This window comes from Tachysurus vachellii, chromosome 2 (genome assembly GCF_030014155.1).
Source record: "Tachysurus vachellii isolate PV-2020 chromosome 2, HZAU_Pvac_v1, whole genome shotgun sequence".
Lineage (NCBI taxonomy): Eukaryota > Metazoa > Chordata > Actinopteri > Siluriformes > Bagridae > Tachysurus > Tachysurus vachellii.
The window spans coordinates 12,940,621-12,957,207 of NC_083461.1; the positions used below are offsets into that span (position 1 = coordinate 12,940,621).

Sequence of the window (16,587 nt, forward strand, 5' to 3'; positions counted from 1 at the left end):
ATTGCATTTACATATTTATTAATGTATTTTTTTCAGTTAAAACAGATTATTTACACACACACACACACACACACACACACACACACACACACACACACACACACACACACACATATATATACAGAATATATATATATATATACTGTATATATATATATATATATATATATATATATATAAAAAATCTGTTTTAAAAAATATTAAAATTATATATATATATATAATCTGTTTTAACTGATGAAGTCAAGTCAATCCTTTATATTTGTTTGTTTATGTCTGGTACAGGCAGCATTGTGGTCCAGCTAGCTGTGCTGCTGCTTCACACCTCCAAGGTCACTGGCTTGATCCTGAGGTTGGGTTACTGTTTCTGGTGTTTCTGTACATGTTCTTTCTGTATTTGTGTGGGTTTCCTCCAGATGCTCTTTCTTCCTCCCATCTTCTAAAAAGGTGTCAGTAGGTGAAAGGTTATCTGTAATTGTTCTAGGTGTGAATGTGGATGTACATGGTGGCATGTGATGACCTGCTAACTTCATCCTTTCCTCGATATTGGCTCTGAATCCTGTTTGTGGTAGCCTAGTGGTTAAGGCATTGGGCTACCAATCGGTTTGATCCCAGGTCCACCAAGCTGCACCTGTTGGGCCCCTGAGCAAGGCCCTTAACCCTCAGTTGTATAAAAAAAAAGAGAGATAATTTAAGTCGCTCTGGATAAGGAGCGGATAATCATCTGCCAAATGCTGGAAATGTAAATAAATCCACATGAACAGGAAAAGTATTTAACGAAGGTGAAAATCTAGTTAAAAATACTAAGAAATTTTTATTTATCTTTTATTTACAAATATATTGTGTAGACGGGTAACTATAAATAAATACCCACATTTATTTATTTACAATAGCTTTCAATAAATTAATATATCAAACTGAAAAGTCTTATTATAAGTCATACTTTTAGTAAAAAATAGAGCGGGCACTGAGATATGAATTAATTATCTGATTAAATCTAATTCTGAGCTGATTAAATTGACTGTGTCGTTTCACTTCTGAACCACAGATGGCAGTATAAATGCACATCCTCGTGCATATAGTTTACAGCCTGAACACGAAGAAAAAATATCTCGGAACTAATGTTATAGCGTTTTGTTTTGGGGGAATAATTACTAAGTGGGACCAACTCGCCTGATACGGGTTGTAGACTGTCATTTGGCTTGGGTAAGACTCTTGTGCTGTAATAACATTATCTTACACTTGTAAAATAATTATTCTACACTACTGGGATAACTGGGTTATCTGAAAGAAGGACAACGGATTCAACTATGTAGTTAACTATGTAGTTAGCTATGTAGTTAGCCTAGTTAGCTATGTAGTTAGCCTAGTTAGCTATGTAGTTAGCTAGATGTCCTTTTACATACATCAGTTTATCCCAAACCCCAGTAACTAAAAGTTGGCATATAAATAATGTCAGTTTGGATTAAAAGTGTTATCTCGTTAGAGTGTTCTGTAGTAGAGATGTTTAACATTATATACAATGTCATTAACATTATATTAAAAAGTTAAGAAATGTTTATGAAACAAATATTTATTAAGCTCAAATTGGATGTTATTTTATTTATTATTAGTAGTATTATTATTTGTTTTAATTGTTAATTTTCATTTATAATTTAATATATAATTTCAATTTTAATATATATTTTAAGTTTATAATAAATCCCTTGGCAATAAAATTTAAATAACATTTGCAGATCCTATTATGGTTATGATTAAATTAACCGGAGGGTAATTTAACTGTCCAGATATTGGACACTACGGGTTACTATTTAACAGATAATACTTAAGTAAATATAAGCGCTATGTAAATAGTCATTAGTGCCCCTGAGGCATGGATTGGCCCTATTTTGAAAGAGTGTTTAAAATGATAAAATAATGAACAGTAGTGTTAATTTCATCACCTATTTTTAATTTAGTCTTAGTCTTGTGCCAAATGTCCTTGTTAGTTTTAGTCATATTTAGTCATTCACATATCTTTTTTTGTTAGTCAAGTTTTAGTCGACTAAAAGTCTCGCCATTTTAGTCTAGTTTTAGTCAAAAGAAAACTCAAGGTATCTTAGTCAAGTTTTAGTCGACTAAAAGTCTTTTAATTTTAGTCTAGTTTTAGTCAAAAAATTGTCTTTTTTTTAAAATAACACATTACTACTGAGATTATTACTGATAAACATTTCAGTAAAAAAAGTGTTTCACATATCTCAAACATTGGTTAAATGTCATAATTACCTGACCAAATACACTTGTTTGAATGATTTTTTTGTTGAATGCAAATGTTAAACATGTCTGGTTTTCAGTTTCTGATTTAGAAGACACATTCACGTTCTGAAGAGTATTTTATTTTAAATAACACAATTCAAAAGCTGCGGCCCAACAGACTCCGACTGACAACTTAAGTTACAAAGGTTTTTAAAACTGATTTGGTTGCCTTGTGTCTCATGTTTCTGTTCAAATCAGAAATAAAATAAATATACTCAGAAAAACTGAAAAGAATAGGCCTACTTTACTGTGGGCCTAAAATACAACCTATTTACAGTCCACGAATCACAAAAGTGTCAGTGAGAAGTTGAGAACACTCGTTTAAACAGTACATACACTCGAACTTGACCGCACATCACATTTTTTACTTTATTGATGCTGCTTTTAATCGTAATGCAAAGACCGGTCATCGGGACATAAGCTGTCATGTACAATAAAAGAGCCTGCGCAGCGACAGGAAATATAATTTAACACAAAAAGCCTAGACGGTGGACTTGCGCTCAGGATTTTTTTTTTGAGCGGCGTGTGGACGAATTCTTTCTACGCACACACTAAGCGCAAAGCCGCAAACTCGTTCTGAATATTTTAAAGGCGTAACAGCTGATGAAAAAGCAGAGACAATTGTAGACGAAAATGAAGAGAGATTTTATCTTAGTTTTTATTTTATACAAAACATTTTCATCTCGTCTTTTTTCGTCAACAATAATGCATGTTAATTTAGTCTTAGTCAGTGCTTTTGGACAGTGGTGCAGTCTTGTCATCGTCATGATAAAAAAGGTTGTTGCCTTCTTTAAAAAGGTTGTTGAGGAACATATTTCATCTCGTCTGACGAAATTAACACTAATGAACAGACATTTATTTGGTATAATCAGCGTTCTGATATCTCAGTACATTTTTATTTTGATGGTTAGAAATGTATCTAGTTCATGTAAGCTTTCATTCAATAGAAAGTAATTAGACATAATAGCTCTAAATAGTCCACAGTACAGTATCTCTTTTCCTATAACGCTATTGTGTTAATCAGAATAACAATTCTAATATACTATTTTGTGCTATAGGTGCAACCTGGTGAAAGAACTGTCCTGAAGAGGAGTTCCTCTAGATCTCGGAGGGAATGTTACTGTCCTCTGCTCTTCGTGAGTGCTGTGCAAAGCACTACGTACATAGAGCATTTTGTAATGCCCAGAAATGTGTTAAAAGCCTGAATGTCTGTGGACTAGCATCCTCCACCAGCCAGCTGTTTGTTAGGAGAAACCCTCAGCATTTTGCTAAGCAGACACGAGGGGTTAAAACCCACAAGCATAGGCAACAGGAGGAATGGAAGCAAAAAAACAAGACCATCTTGACGTATATTGCAGCAGCTGGCGTCGGAATGATCGGCATGTCGTATGCTGCAGTGCCACTCTACAGACTGTACTGCCAGGTCAGTCCTGGATGTAGTATGGCTTTAATACTTGACAGCCGTTTAGGCTAACATCAAAAAACTCAGATACAGACTTCATGTTAATGCGCGTGGTTTAGTAATGATCTGTTTTGTACCTCAGGCGTCCGGACTGGGAGGCGCAGCAACAGCAGGACACGATTCAGATTTAGTGGAGACAATGCAGCCGGTTAAGGACCGGATTATCAAAGTCACCTTCAATGCCGACACACACGCCAGCCTCCAGTGGAACTTTCGTCCTCAGCAGTCCGAGATCTATGTGCGATGATGAACTACTGCTTATAATTTTGTGTTTTAAATTATTATTCATTAAACCACATGAATAAATTCATGTGAAAAATAATTCATACATGCCACATGAATGTAACAGTCAGGCTGTTTTTTTAAGTTTTAAGGCTTTCTCTAAAGTAATGCAGATGTACAACTTTCTTTTGGTCTTTCATACTTTTCGTTTTGCTGTTTTAGATTGTGCCAGGAGAAACTGCACTGGCATTTTACACAGCCCAGAATCCCACAGATAAACCTGTAATAGGAATCTCTACATACAATGTTGTGCCATTTGAAGCTGGCCAGTACTTTAACAAGATTCAGGTAATGTAGACCATGCAACATTACATTACGTTGGTGTTACTGTAAGTGTTACTGCTTTCAATTTTTCATTCTATTTTTCTACCTTAAATTTTTTTTTTTTCCAGCAAAACGCTTTAAATATATTTATTTTGAAATAGTGATGATGTGGTTACCGATTCTGGTGCTTATTAGTTGTTTTTTGTGCTGTACTTTTGTTATTCCTGTAACAAGATTTTTGCTGTATGATGTCACAGATGGACATTTGTGTGATGCAGCTACAGTAGCTTTTAATATGAAAAAGACTATTAATGATCCCAAAGTAGAAGAGACTGCATGCTTGACCCAAAGTACCAGAATGCACTGCAACGATACAAAGGTGCTGAAGCAAATGCTCTGCTCAGCTTCTTGATGATCCATGAAGTTCCAAAGTTGAAGCTTTGTAGCCTGGTCTATTTGAGCAGACTGTACTGATGAGAATGTGTGAGCGCTGAACAGACTAAAGAGATATAGTGTTAATGCATGATTCTTTTTAAGTTGAGATGAAGCAGGGACTAAATTCCTCTTACAACATTACCAACAGGTAGGAACATGGCATTAAGGGTAAAAGTAGGAAATATGCTGTTGAAAGATATTTATACTAGATAGTCAACTTAGATGGCTGTCTGAAGCATTTTAAGCATGTTATCCTTGGCATAGTTTGCTGTTATGTCAAGATTCTGAGGTTTCCTGATCTTCCCATGTCTTCAACACCATTAAAGCAGCTGTAAATTCCCTAAAAAAGACAAATTTTACAGAATTGCACATACTTAATAAACACTTAAGTGTAATAATTTTGTGGCAGCTTCACAATGATGAATTTAATATGACCAATTTAATGAAAGCAAACTAATATTATATATATATATATATATATATATATATATATATATATATATATATATATATATATATATATATATATATATATATATATATATATAATGTGTATGTAAGATCATGTTAGTTTTAAAGTTTCATATTCAAGCCTTTTTACTGAGAGCCTGTGTTTGTTTTTCTGTCTTCTGCCTGTAACATTAAACTAAACTGTTTGTTTGTGTCCTAATACAGTGCTTCTGCTTTGAGGAACAGAGGTTAAACCCTCATGAAGAGGTGGACATGCCTGTTTTCTTTTACATTGACCCAGAGTTTGATGAAGATCCCAGGATGGCTCGAGTTGACACAATTACACTTTCCTATACCTTTTTTGAAGCCAAAGAAGGACAGACATTACCACTTCCTGGATACAGTTAAACCAGCAGCACATGCTGTATTTTTCAGAGACTTAACATTTCGAATAAACCATAAAGAGAGTGGAATTAATGGAATGATGAGTTGCTAAATGTTTTAAATTATTTTTACCAGCATATTATCTGTGTTTAGACTGAAGCCAATTCACAGTGACCATGTTATGATGCTCCATTTGAAAGACCACTGAAATGTAGTGATGTAGATGATATCTTCTACAGTGCAATAAATCAACCAGGGACTGAAGATCGTGATTCGAAACGGTCGCAGGTTTCTGTTTTGCCTCCATTCGCTCCATTCGATGGGAAACAAGTCCACATATTTGCATGTATTGTACAAGGCTATCTATAAGATTTAAGGTTTATATTTGGTTATAATGCAACATGGCATGACAATATCTCTGTCTCGCATAACCTCATATCAGCTAGACTGGACTGAAACCATTAAATTGCTCAAGGTAAAATGTTTTATGGGATAATTGACATAAAGGTACCAGATAAGAGACTTTGAGCTTAGTAGACACCTAAGCAGCAAGTGTAGATGTGACCATCATTTTAATAATTGACTGTAATGTACAACGACACCGATAATTTATAGCCTAGAAGCAAAATCCCAGCTGTTTGATTATTGTTGACAGTAGAAGAAGAATCAATAATGTCTCATAACAAAATTGACGTTTTTTTTTTTCCCCTCTTCTTCTAAAATTAATCTGCATCCCCATCTCAGTCCTGACTCTTGGTTCGGACTTTGTGAGCTGTTTCAGACCACAATAACAAAAGTTAAAAAACGATAACGCTGGTATTGTGCTCCAGCATCTACGTCATTCTTCTTGCCCCGGAAAACAACAAACCCAAACACGTTGCGCTCGAAGCGGTGAGCGTGCGCTGACCCGGGATCAGTCCGACCAGTGTTCACGCGCTTAGAAATAAACCGAAGCAGTGACGTCACCACTGCACCGAAATCAGCGCTTATCAGTGTTCGACGCTGTTTAACCACGCCCACTCCTCAACCTTAAGGAGCAGATATAGATTTTGATGGACACGTTTTATAACTACTGAAAGGACAGAGTTGCCCTAGCAACTCCACGGAAGAGCCAATCAGGATCGCTCTAGGGACGATCTTCCTTTTTTTCCTTCTTGTTGAGAGGAGCTACAGTGTAATCTTAGCAGATCAACCTCAATGCACCGATGCGTCTGGGAAGCCAAAACAAAGCAGATAAAGAAATAAGAATAAGTTTTGGACGCACATAGATCGTGTAAAGAGGTCATGTAGTGTTGGTAGCGCGTCTTATTTTATGTTTCGAAATTTAGTTCACAAGACTATTAAGAGATAATAATCATCTGCCAATGTTTTAGGATGATGTCGCTGTCGCATATTAGAGTCTTTATTCCCAGTGAGCATCATCACTAAGATCAGAACAAGCTGTACTCGTGTGTGTGTGCTGTGTGTGGGAAATAAAGAGAGGTGTCAAGCTCAATTATTCAGCAACAACATCTGGAGATTGCGCTCGGAGGAAAGCGAGATAGTGTGAGATCAAAGAAAGATCAAAGAAAGATGAAAGATGCCGCTCCATACTGAGCCATGGGAGTGAGCGCTCGGTGAAGATGAGCCACAGGAGCAGTCCAGCTAAAGCGTATGATTTCCTGTTGAAATTCCTGCTAGTGGGAGACAGTGATGTGGGCAAGGGAGAGATTTTGGCCAGTTTGCAGGACGGGGCTACAGAATCTACTTATGGATATAACATGGGTGAGTCATTCTTATAACATGTAACATAAGATGTATTGTTTTTCCTTTTAAATCTCCTTTGGGCTGTGAGATTTTAAAAAAATTTTATTTTATTTTCTAAGAAGCGCTTTGTTTATATCCATTTACATTCCCAGCAGACACCTTTATACCCAGAGAGACTTACATTTTTATACAACTGTGTAATTGATGGTTAAGGGCCTTGTTCAGGGGCCCAACAGTGGCAGCCTGGTGGACATGGGATTCGAACTCACAGCCTTCTGATTGGTAGTCTAACACCTTAACCATTAGGCTACACCATCCACATATCCATGCTGTGGGGAGTTCATTTCCACATAAACAAAGTTCTTTAAACATCTCTAAAAGGTTTAAAGAAATGTGTACCCTAAGCCACAAATGCCACAATGTCATGACGTTACATTTAATATCTACATTGACGGTCTAATGAGCCCTGGATTAACACTTACTGATGAAAACAGGCTGGAGTTTCAGGAAATATGCTATTTCACCTATGGTGAAGCTTTTATTCTACATCGTATTTGATAGTTCATTATCCATGCACGCTCTTATAAATAAGAACTTTCAGAGGTTGTCTTATCATCTAGAGTTGAACTCTGGTAACACATAACCATGATATGGAAAAGAACTGCTCCTCTGAGATTGGTGCATTTAAATGAAACACCATAGGGAAAATGATGTAAAAGGTGGAAATAATGGCACCTATTAACATCTGTTCGTAAATAGTGTCTCCTAAGGTGCATAGTTGGGATGGATGAGTGCAAGGATTGTTTATCAAAAATCTTGGTAACACAGACCTTTTTATTCCTGACACTACTCCACATGAGCGTATGTTTTGCTACTGTTAAAATGTGACCCATCCACCATCTGTAGGTCTTTTGTAAACATTAGGATTGTTCTGTTGTGCTGTCAGTGTGACCTATTGCATCATGAATTATTGCAGTCTTAAAAATGCTTAATAACACTCTTAGTCTTGTCAGGGGTCATCATCTGAATACATTTTATCAAAGTCCGTGTGTTATTGAAGGCTCGTTTACACACGATACGTTACCCTGCTGATGTGATGGATGGGCAGATTGATGACAGAATGACTTTGTTGCTCGTGTCAACATTTATTATGAATCACAGACTCTTTGTTCCATGTCAAAGAGCACAGAATACTGTTCATCCCAGCAACCCAGCATTATTCTGTAGGTGTTGAATGAGCACAAGGAAACAGCGATTGATTAAAGTTACATGTCAGAAAAATTGATGGTTATGTTTACTTTATATGGAACCTTTGGCTGGCAATTACAAACAGACAAGCCTATTGCACTTTGTTATTGACACAGGACATATTGAATCCAAACAGGTCCAAGATTAGATTCCTGGTGGGAGAGTGATGCATACACAGAACATTATGCCACCCTCCTCCTCCGTGACTTGAAATTTCACAGTTGATTTCATCTACTGTGGCTCATCTTTGGCATAATTTTTCCTCCTTAGGCCTCCAAATGCAGCTGCCAAGATAGTATTATTCTGAAACCAGACTCTCTAAGATATTCAAGATCCAGACAGTGAGTTTACTAGGACTGTAGCCCTGTGATTTAGTTTAACAGATTGGATTTAATATGGGATAGATGATAACCATGCATAGTTGCCAGATCGGAGAAGGCTCTTTTCTGTCTGGCACAATTATTATGACTGTCATAACCACTTACATAACTCTGCTTTCCTCTGCACTTAGGCACTAAACAAGAGAAACCAAGTGGGAGTGTGAACGCAGCCAAGGTTTGCTGGCAATAAAAGCGTAGAATATACAGATGTTTGTCTAAGCACTTTTGTGTGACCCTCTTTGGAAGGCTGTGTTCTCAGAACGAATGTTTATAGAAAGATGCCTTTCTCCGTAGCCTGTTTCTCAGTGCGTCTCCGACAAATTAAGCATCTCAGCTTTCACCTCGCAAAGCCGAGAAAGAAACCTCACAGCTGAAGAATAAGCCATTTCTCTTCAGTGTTTTAACTGAACTTAACACTAAGGTCAGGTAGAGAAAACTCTGGTCTGTTTGTGCTACTTGCTTAATAAAGCAATCCGTCTGTTCAAAGACGGAGGGAACACAAAGGGCATTTGTGTTATGGTTTGGTCTGTTGTGTTGTACCAGTGAGTGTGTGTCGGTGATAGCTCTATGAGACTGAGCTCTAGAACGTCATCACTTACTACAGATTTCAGCTACTTACAGTACCACCTCTTTCCAGTTGGTTCTCTGTGTGTCAACCTGTGATAAAATGGCCAGGCCTTGTTGCTGTGTTGAGTGAAGGAAGAGAAAAGATGAATAATTGTGCAGGGAAATGGAACAAGTTGGTGTGAAAAAAATCTGTCGATGAATCAGTGGTTGCCTACACAAACAGGAAGACTGCGTTTTTGCAGGCAGTTTTATGGACACAAAAAAAAAGAATGCTTAATATTACAAAGCTTCTCTACAGCCTGTGATTTTTTTGAAGGCATTTTGCTAATTGTTTATTTCATTGATGGTTTGTATTCCAGTAAAGGAAAAGGCTCTTGCTTTTGTTGTACTGTTTCTAACTATAAAACCTAAACAAATCCTGTGTTCTGGGGTTTAATTAAGTCCTGTTGGGAAATATTTAACAAATGCAGCATATGTGAATTTAATAAGGAGATCATACAAACTTTTTTCTAAAAGGAAGCACTCAGGCTTTCACTTCATTCTTCTTTAATCCCTTACAATGTTACTCGACTGGGTAAAGGAACACATTTATCATGTATCGCATCGTGTTCTGCTAGAACATTTTACAGACTTTTGAAAGAAAGCCATTGTGCAATGTTCTGTTTAAGGACATGTTCTGTTGAACGCATCTCTTCAGAATCATACTGGTTTCCACATCTCCGGGTCACATTAATGCCTGCGGAGTTTGTGATGCCACCATTCAGACAGTGATGGACCATTAACCCAGGCCTGTCACTTAGATATGCCACAGAGATAAGAGTATGTGTCCATATTGGCTTTCAGTCTGGCTGTCATCAAAAAGTGTGTGTGTGTGTGTGTGTTTGTTTGGAGCCGACCACGTCACAGATATGACACTAAGCACTACTAACTTTGTTAGTCATGGATGCCCATAGACAGCTCAGTGTGGACAGTGGAAGACTAAATGAAATTTGAAGCAATTAAAAAAAGACATATTTATATTTCCTTATTTTTCTGGTGTTTGTTTTCTAAAATAAAATGTTTACAAAGATTATTTGTTATTGTTTATCTCCTTTCGTCGCTGAGTATCATTAATAAAAGTTTACTTCATCACCTCAGAAGTAGACTCAGCTGTAACGGTTTACATTAAATAAAGTTTGTATATTTACGTCACCTTTTGAATTCATTACCAAGAACAATGATAATAATCCCTGTACTGCAAAATAAATAAGCCATAAAAAGGTTTTTTTTAACCCATTAATTGATGTTTGCCTAAAAACTTAACCATAGAAGCTATTTCATCCTTAAGTAAATAATATGTCCCTATACAAATATCTAATAAACTGCACGTCTAAAGACTGGAAATTGTGCTCAAAAACCAATCTCTCAATCTTCAATCTTCTCATCACCCCTGGAGCAGAGAGGGTTAAGGGCCTTGCTCAGGGGTCCGACAGATTTATTATGAAAAAAATAAAACCCTCCAGTTCATGCTGTTATGAGAAAAAAAAAATCAATGATGCCATAATCTGTAATGCTGTGACCATCATGAAGTTGATTATTTGTCACTAACAACACAACCCGAAGTGCTTTATTCATCAGATTCTACCAACGGTTACATTTTTATTCATTAAACATTGACAAATCCTACTTTTGCTCAGTGAACAGTTACATTTAATGTTGAATAACATTTTCAATGCAAGTTAGCAATCTCATGTTATCATTAGATTATAGCAGCTATTAGCATATACTCTATTCTGTCAAGTCCTGAAAGTTCCATGCTGTTACTATACAAGCAAAATGATAATGAACTAGAACAGTTGCATTAATATAAACCTGTAATTTGTAATATGGCCATAATAATAATAACAAAAACAACAACAACAACAACAACAATAATAATAATATGGCCCTTCTGCAGTAAATTAGTTAACAATAATGCCTGAGTGTAGAATTACATAAATGTACATAAATACACTGGATACTCAACATTAAATTATGTCCTTTTCTTTTACAGGGATTGACTGCAAAACCACCACCATACTGCTTGATGGGCGTAGAGTCAAACTGCAGCTTTGGTAAATATATCTACACCAGGATGGGTTAGCACACTGTAGGAGGACATCTGAAAGCAATTAAAGTGTCTTCTACATTTAAAAAAAAATCACAATAAATAAAACAATATTAAATGATGTATTTTATGTTTGGAACAGTGTTTGAAATGAGACTAAGAATGGAAATTTTTCCATTACTGTCAAACATTTTTAATGAAACACTCTTGAATATTTTGAATTCGGGCCTAAATGACTAACTGTATATATAAAATTCATACTCTAAACACTATGTTGTGATGCTCGCTCTACACCAGAAGCCATTTAATTTGCCATTTACAAAGCTCAGGACAGAAGGAAGTCAGGGAAATGTCTGAATTGCTGTCAGCCTGTGTGTGTGCTTGCTTTTCATAGCGCGAGAATACCGAGACTGGTGGTGTTTATTTTTCAGGGACACCTCTGGACAGGGACGTTTCTGCACCATATTCCGCTCGTACTCCAGAGGAGCACAGGTACGCACTCAGACTTCACTGAAATCTTCTTACATTCAAAAACCAAGCAGAGAGAGAAAGAGAGAGGATTTGAGCATTGCATTGTTGGAGGAGTTGTTGAAATTCATCCAGGGGTTTGAAATGCTCCACCCAGAGATCAGCAGTTCCTGTTCAAACTGTATGGTATGTGGTTGAACTGGGGTGGGTCACTGCTGTTAATGTGACATTTCCCCTGCTCAGGCCCATACACACATGTCATAATCTTGTCCACAATGAGAGGAAATCGTCCCTCTTATATGACGCCAAGCATTGTGTGCTATTTTATGCACAGGGAATCATTAAACTGGGTATGTCAGGTCTGTGAGAGCTAATAAAGAAATATTACTAGATCACTTATTAAAACATTCATAAAGTACGTTATTAATTTCCTACTGTCCCAAACATTCAACTTTGCTTCTGTCACCTGGGAGCTTATTTTTTTGGACATGTATTTAGTAAGGAATGCTATTAAAGAAAAGTAATCAAGAGCAGGGTGGTGTGTTAAATGCAAGTTTTTTATTGCTCATACACCACTACAATCTGCCATAATTTACAATTCTTAACTAATTAATAAACAATCTTTCAAGATTTAAAACCTTTTTGCATTAAAACTAAAACTTTTTGAATATTAAAAAAAAGTTAGTCCCTGTTATTGCTTACATTATAGCAGCTTTAAACAGATGTTTAAGTACCAGTTTCTCATTAATTATAACACACAGCTTGTCGTGCTACCAAGAAATCAGGAGATCCTCCGTCCTGAAGCCTTGTCTCATGCTGGAAACATCTCTTCAATAATCACCATTAAAACGATTATGTTTTCTTTTTTGAATTACATCATATATTTTTTTATCAGTTTATTATAATCCTTAAATTATTGTATCCATCATACAAGTACCTGTTAAAAGCTTTGCAGCCATCACTACTGTCAGAGCCTCTGTCCTGGAAGCTTAATCATCATCATCAGTCATCAGTCAATCATCTTCTGACCAATCAGAAAGGAGAACTCAATGTATACTGTATTTATGGAATATCATATACTATCCAATACTATGTATCTAATGTAAAACAGCATGTGTTTTTCACAGGGCGTTATCCTTGTATATGACATTACAAATCGCTGGTCCTTTGATGGTATTGACAGATGGATTAAAGAGATCGATGAGGTAAAGCTTTCCATTGCTTGCGTATCTGTGCTGTAATATGAATATGAGTATGGAAATGATCACATATATAACACATGGTGCAAAAAAGTCTGAAAGACACTCTGTCTCTGTTTGTTAACAAATATTATCTTTTTCTTTTTCTTTTTTTTTTTTTTAATTAATAACCAGCATGCACCAGGAGTCCCTAAAATCCTGGTTGGTAACCGACTGCACTTGGCCTACAAACGTCAGGTGACGACTGAAAATGCCCAAGCCTTTGCTGAGCGGTTGGGTGTCACATTTTTCGAAGTCAGCCCTTTGTGTAACTTCAACATCACTGAGTCCTTCACAGAGTTGGCTCGCATAGTACTAATGCGGCACGGCATGGAGAGACTCTGGAGACCTAACAAAGGTACAAGCACCAAACTCTTTTATTACTAAAGTATCACAGTGACTTAAGGTTTCATTGCATTGCGTGTGAAGGTAGGAATTTAAATAACAGAGAGAAAAAAAGGTGGATTTTTTATTTTAATTTCTTTTTTGAGCACGTTAATAAGCAATGTATGTCCACATCCAGAAAATATGTAAAGTGCAGTCTTCTGGAATGTTTTTAAAATCAATTTAAACAGGCATGGATTTAAATCAAATTTAGTCAGAACTAAATGACCTCATAACTTTACACAGCAATTACGTATGCAGCCAAAGAATGCTTCATAAACCAAAAGCATGCAAAACTTCTGCAGCAACTTTGGAGACACCCAGTGGTTAAATTCCAACGCCATGGCCAAGGATTTAAACAAGGCTGTTAGATCCAACATAAACAGAATTAAATGATTACAGAAGTTAGTTTAGGGTTGGTTTTGTAGATATAAACTTTAAAGTTTTGTTTTGACTGTAGTCATGAACAATGAATAAGATTTTTGTTTATAATCTGTCCTAATAACCCGAGCCAGCTTTTGTTTAGTTCTGTGAATACTGCAGTTGTCACACAAACAGATGAGAGGTTTTACCCAAGTGACAGATTTTATGTTTACCACGCTTGGTATGAAACCAATAGTGCAATACACAATAAAAATGAATTTGTCAGTCTGTGTGTTTGTGTGTGTGTGTGTGTGTGGGTTTCATGAAACTTATTCATGAAACATTTCAACTAGCACTTCCTTCTCCGTTTGTTGTATGTATGTGTATATGTTGTATGTATATATATATATATATATATATATATATATATATATATATATATATATATATATATATATATATAAAAACTTTGAACAATGTTTTAGACTCATGGTATCTTAAGTCTGTAACCTAGTGAACCATAGTTAATGTATCCAATGATAGAGACTTAAGCACTTTTGTATGTCGCTCTGGACAAGGGCGTCTGCCAAATGATGTTAATGTAATGTAATGTAATGTGTGTGTGAGAGAGAGATTTTCCTCACGGGCACGGTGGCTTAGTGGTTAGCACATTCGCCTCACACCTCCAGGGTCGGGGTTCGATTCCCGCCTCCACCTTGTGTGTGTGGAGTTTGCATGTTCTCCCCGGTCCAAAGACATGCATGGTAGGTTGATTGGCATCTCTGGAAAATTGTCCGTAGTGTGTGATTGCGTGAGTTAATGAGAGTGTGTGTGTGTGTGCCCTGCGATGGGTTGGCACTCCGTCCAGGGTGTATCCTGCCTTGATGCCCGATGACGCCTGAGATGACGCCCCGTGACCCGAGGTAGTTCGGATAAGCGGTAGAAGATGAATGAATGAATGAATATTTTTATTGAATGAATTATAATATAATTCATTACTCAGCCCTAATAGCTTCATTGCTATTGATAGATTTTAGATTTAACCTCCTTTCTAATATCACCTCTAGCTGTCACTGAACACCGAATACAGAAATATTGTGTTGTTTGCAGACAGACAAATAGTCTCTTTGGTCCTTAAATAGACACTGATAAATGTAGAGAGTGTATCATTGGATTGTGTCTCTCTCTGTTTCTGTGGGTGTAGTGTTGAGTCTGCAGGATCTGTGCTGCAGATCCATCGTCTCCTGCACCCCTGTGCACCTGGTAGACAAACTCCCTCTTCCTGTTGCCTTAAAGAGCCACCTGAAGTCCTTTTCCATGGCCAACGGCCTCAACGCCCGCATGATGCACGGACGCTCATACTCCGTCATAGCCAGCAGCGGTGCGAAGAGGAACGGAACGAAGAAATCCAAACTCATCTACCCGCCCCTGAGCCCATCACAGAGCTGTACGAGGACCACGTGCAAGATATCATAGTCTAATGACACAATCTGCTCTCACAACATCAACACACAGTTAGAGCTCACAGCTCAACAGGGTTTCACTGAAGAAAAAGATGCTTCCCAGTGGCTAACAGTGTCCACGGTCGTATCATCTGATACTTGGGATGCGTCCTTCATACTATATCTGAATGTGATTGCTGTAAGAGATTGAACAGACCCATGAAGAGGGATTAGTGTCAAGCCATTATATCTCCCCATTGTTTATATATGTACAGAATATTTCATCCTGTTTGTAATTGAGGGGATAAACACATATTGGCACTGCAGTTTAGCTCTGACAGCAGAAGTGATACTTAGCATTACTGAACTCGATGACTAAACATGATGACAGCAAAAGCAGTCCTGTTTTTAAATCTCTCTTTTTAGAGTGGACCTAGTTGATAATGCCAGCTTGTTTTCTTACTCTTATTCTAATGCTCTTCAGGGTACACGCATTGAAAGAACGTCAGTGTTGAGAAATGCACCTCTTTGTATTGTGTATTTAAGTCATGTTGTTTGATACAATGATGTTATTATTCTTAATTATTGTAATGCACATAAACATTGACCAGTATTGTAATATTTTATATGGAGTGACACCAAAGACATAGGAGTCTGAAGAAGCTTATCAATGCTAACACGTTTTGTTATCAATTCAACACTAATATTAATATCAAACACACTGCAGTACAACAGCAACTCCTAATGAGCTATCAGGTTTCTTCTTTTTAATAAAAGTGTGTTACCTACCAGATCTCATCAGTGGTTGGTGTTTTTTTTTTTTCCTTTTATTTATTTATTTATTTTTTTCATGCATTAATCAAGTTATCCCTATATTCAGGGTCAAATGTACACTTTTTCAGTTTGTATCCCCTAAACTTTGAAATAATGAAACTGACAAGATTTAATGTTATGTTTTACCGATGATATTTCACCACAATAAAAAACACAAAGATATGATAACTTTACTACATTAAAGAGCCAAATGGTGTACTCCAGCAGGTATTCAATTTTGTTCTTTCCAGTCCAAATGAGCTGAGATGTGATGAGATTT

The 16,587-nt window shown here is 36.7% G+C and overlaps 2 protein-coding genes across 2 annotated transcripts; both read left to right on the forward strand.

Moving 5' to 3' along the window:
• The first annotated feature begins 1,097 nt into the window (after positions 1–1,097).
• LOC132864193 (cytochrome c oxidase assembly protein COX11, mitochondrial) lies at positions 1,098–5,851 on the forward strand. The gene is made up of 5 exons (XM_060897488.1): positions 1,098–1,206; positions 3,354–3,718; positions 3,840–3,995; positions 4,202–4,327; positions 5,414–5,851. Exons 2-5 carry the CDS (start codon positions 3,410–3,412, stop codon positions 5,594–5,596), a joined length of 774 nt encoding a protein of 257 aa, XP_060753471.1. The 5' UTR covers positions 1,098–1,206; positions 3,354–3,409; the 3' UTR covers positions 5,597–5,851.
• Positions 5,852–6,128: 277 nt separating this feature from the next.
• Positions 6,129–16,287, forward strand: rab40b (RAB40B, member RAS oncogene family). The gene is made up of 6 exons (XM_060897475.1): positions 6,129–7,336; positions 11,546–11,606; positions 12,031–12,091; positions 13,195–13,272; positions 13,441–13,663; positions 15,257–16,287. The coding sequence occupies exons 1-6, from the start codon at positions 7,195–7,197 to the stop codon at positions 15,526–15,528; spliced, it is 837 nt and encodes a 278-aa protein (XP_060753458.1). The 5' UTR covers positions 6,129–7,194; the 3' UTR covers positions 15,529–16,287.
• The last annotated feature ends 300 nt before the right edge of the window (positions 16,288–16,587 follow it).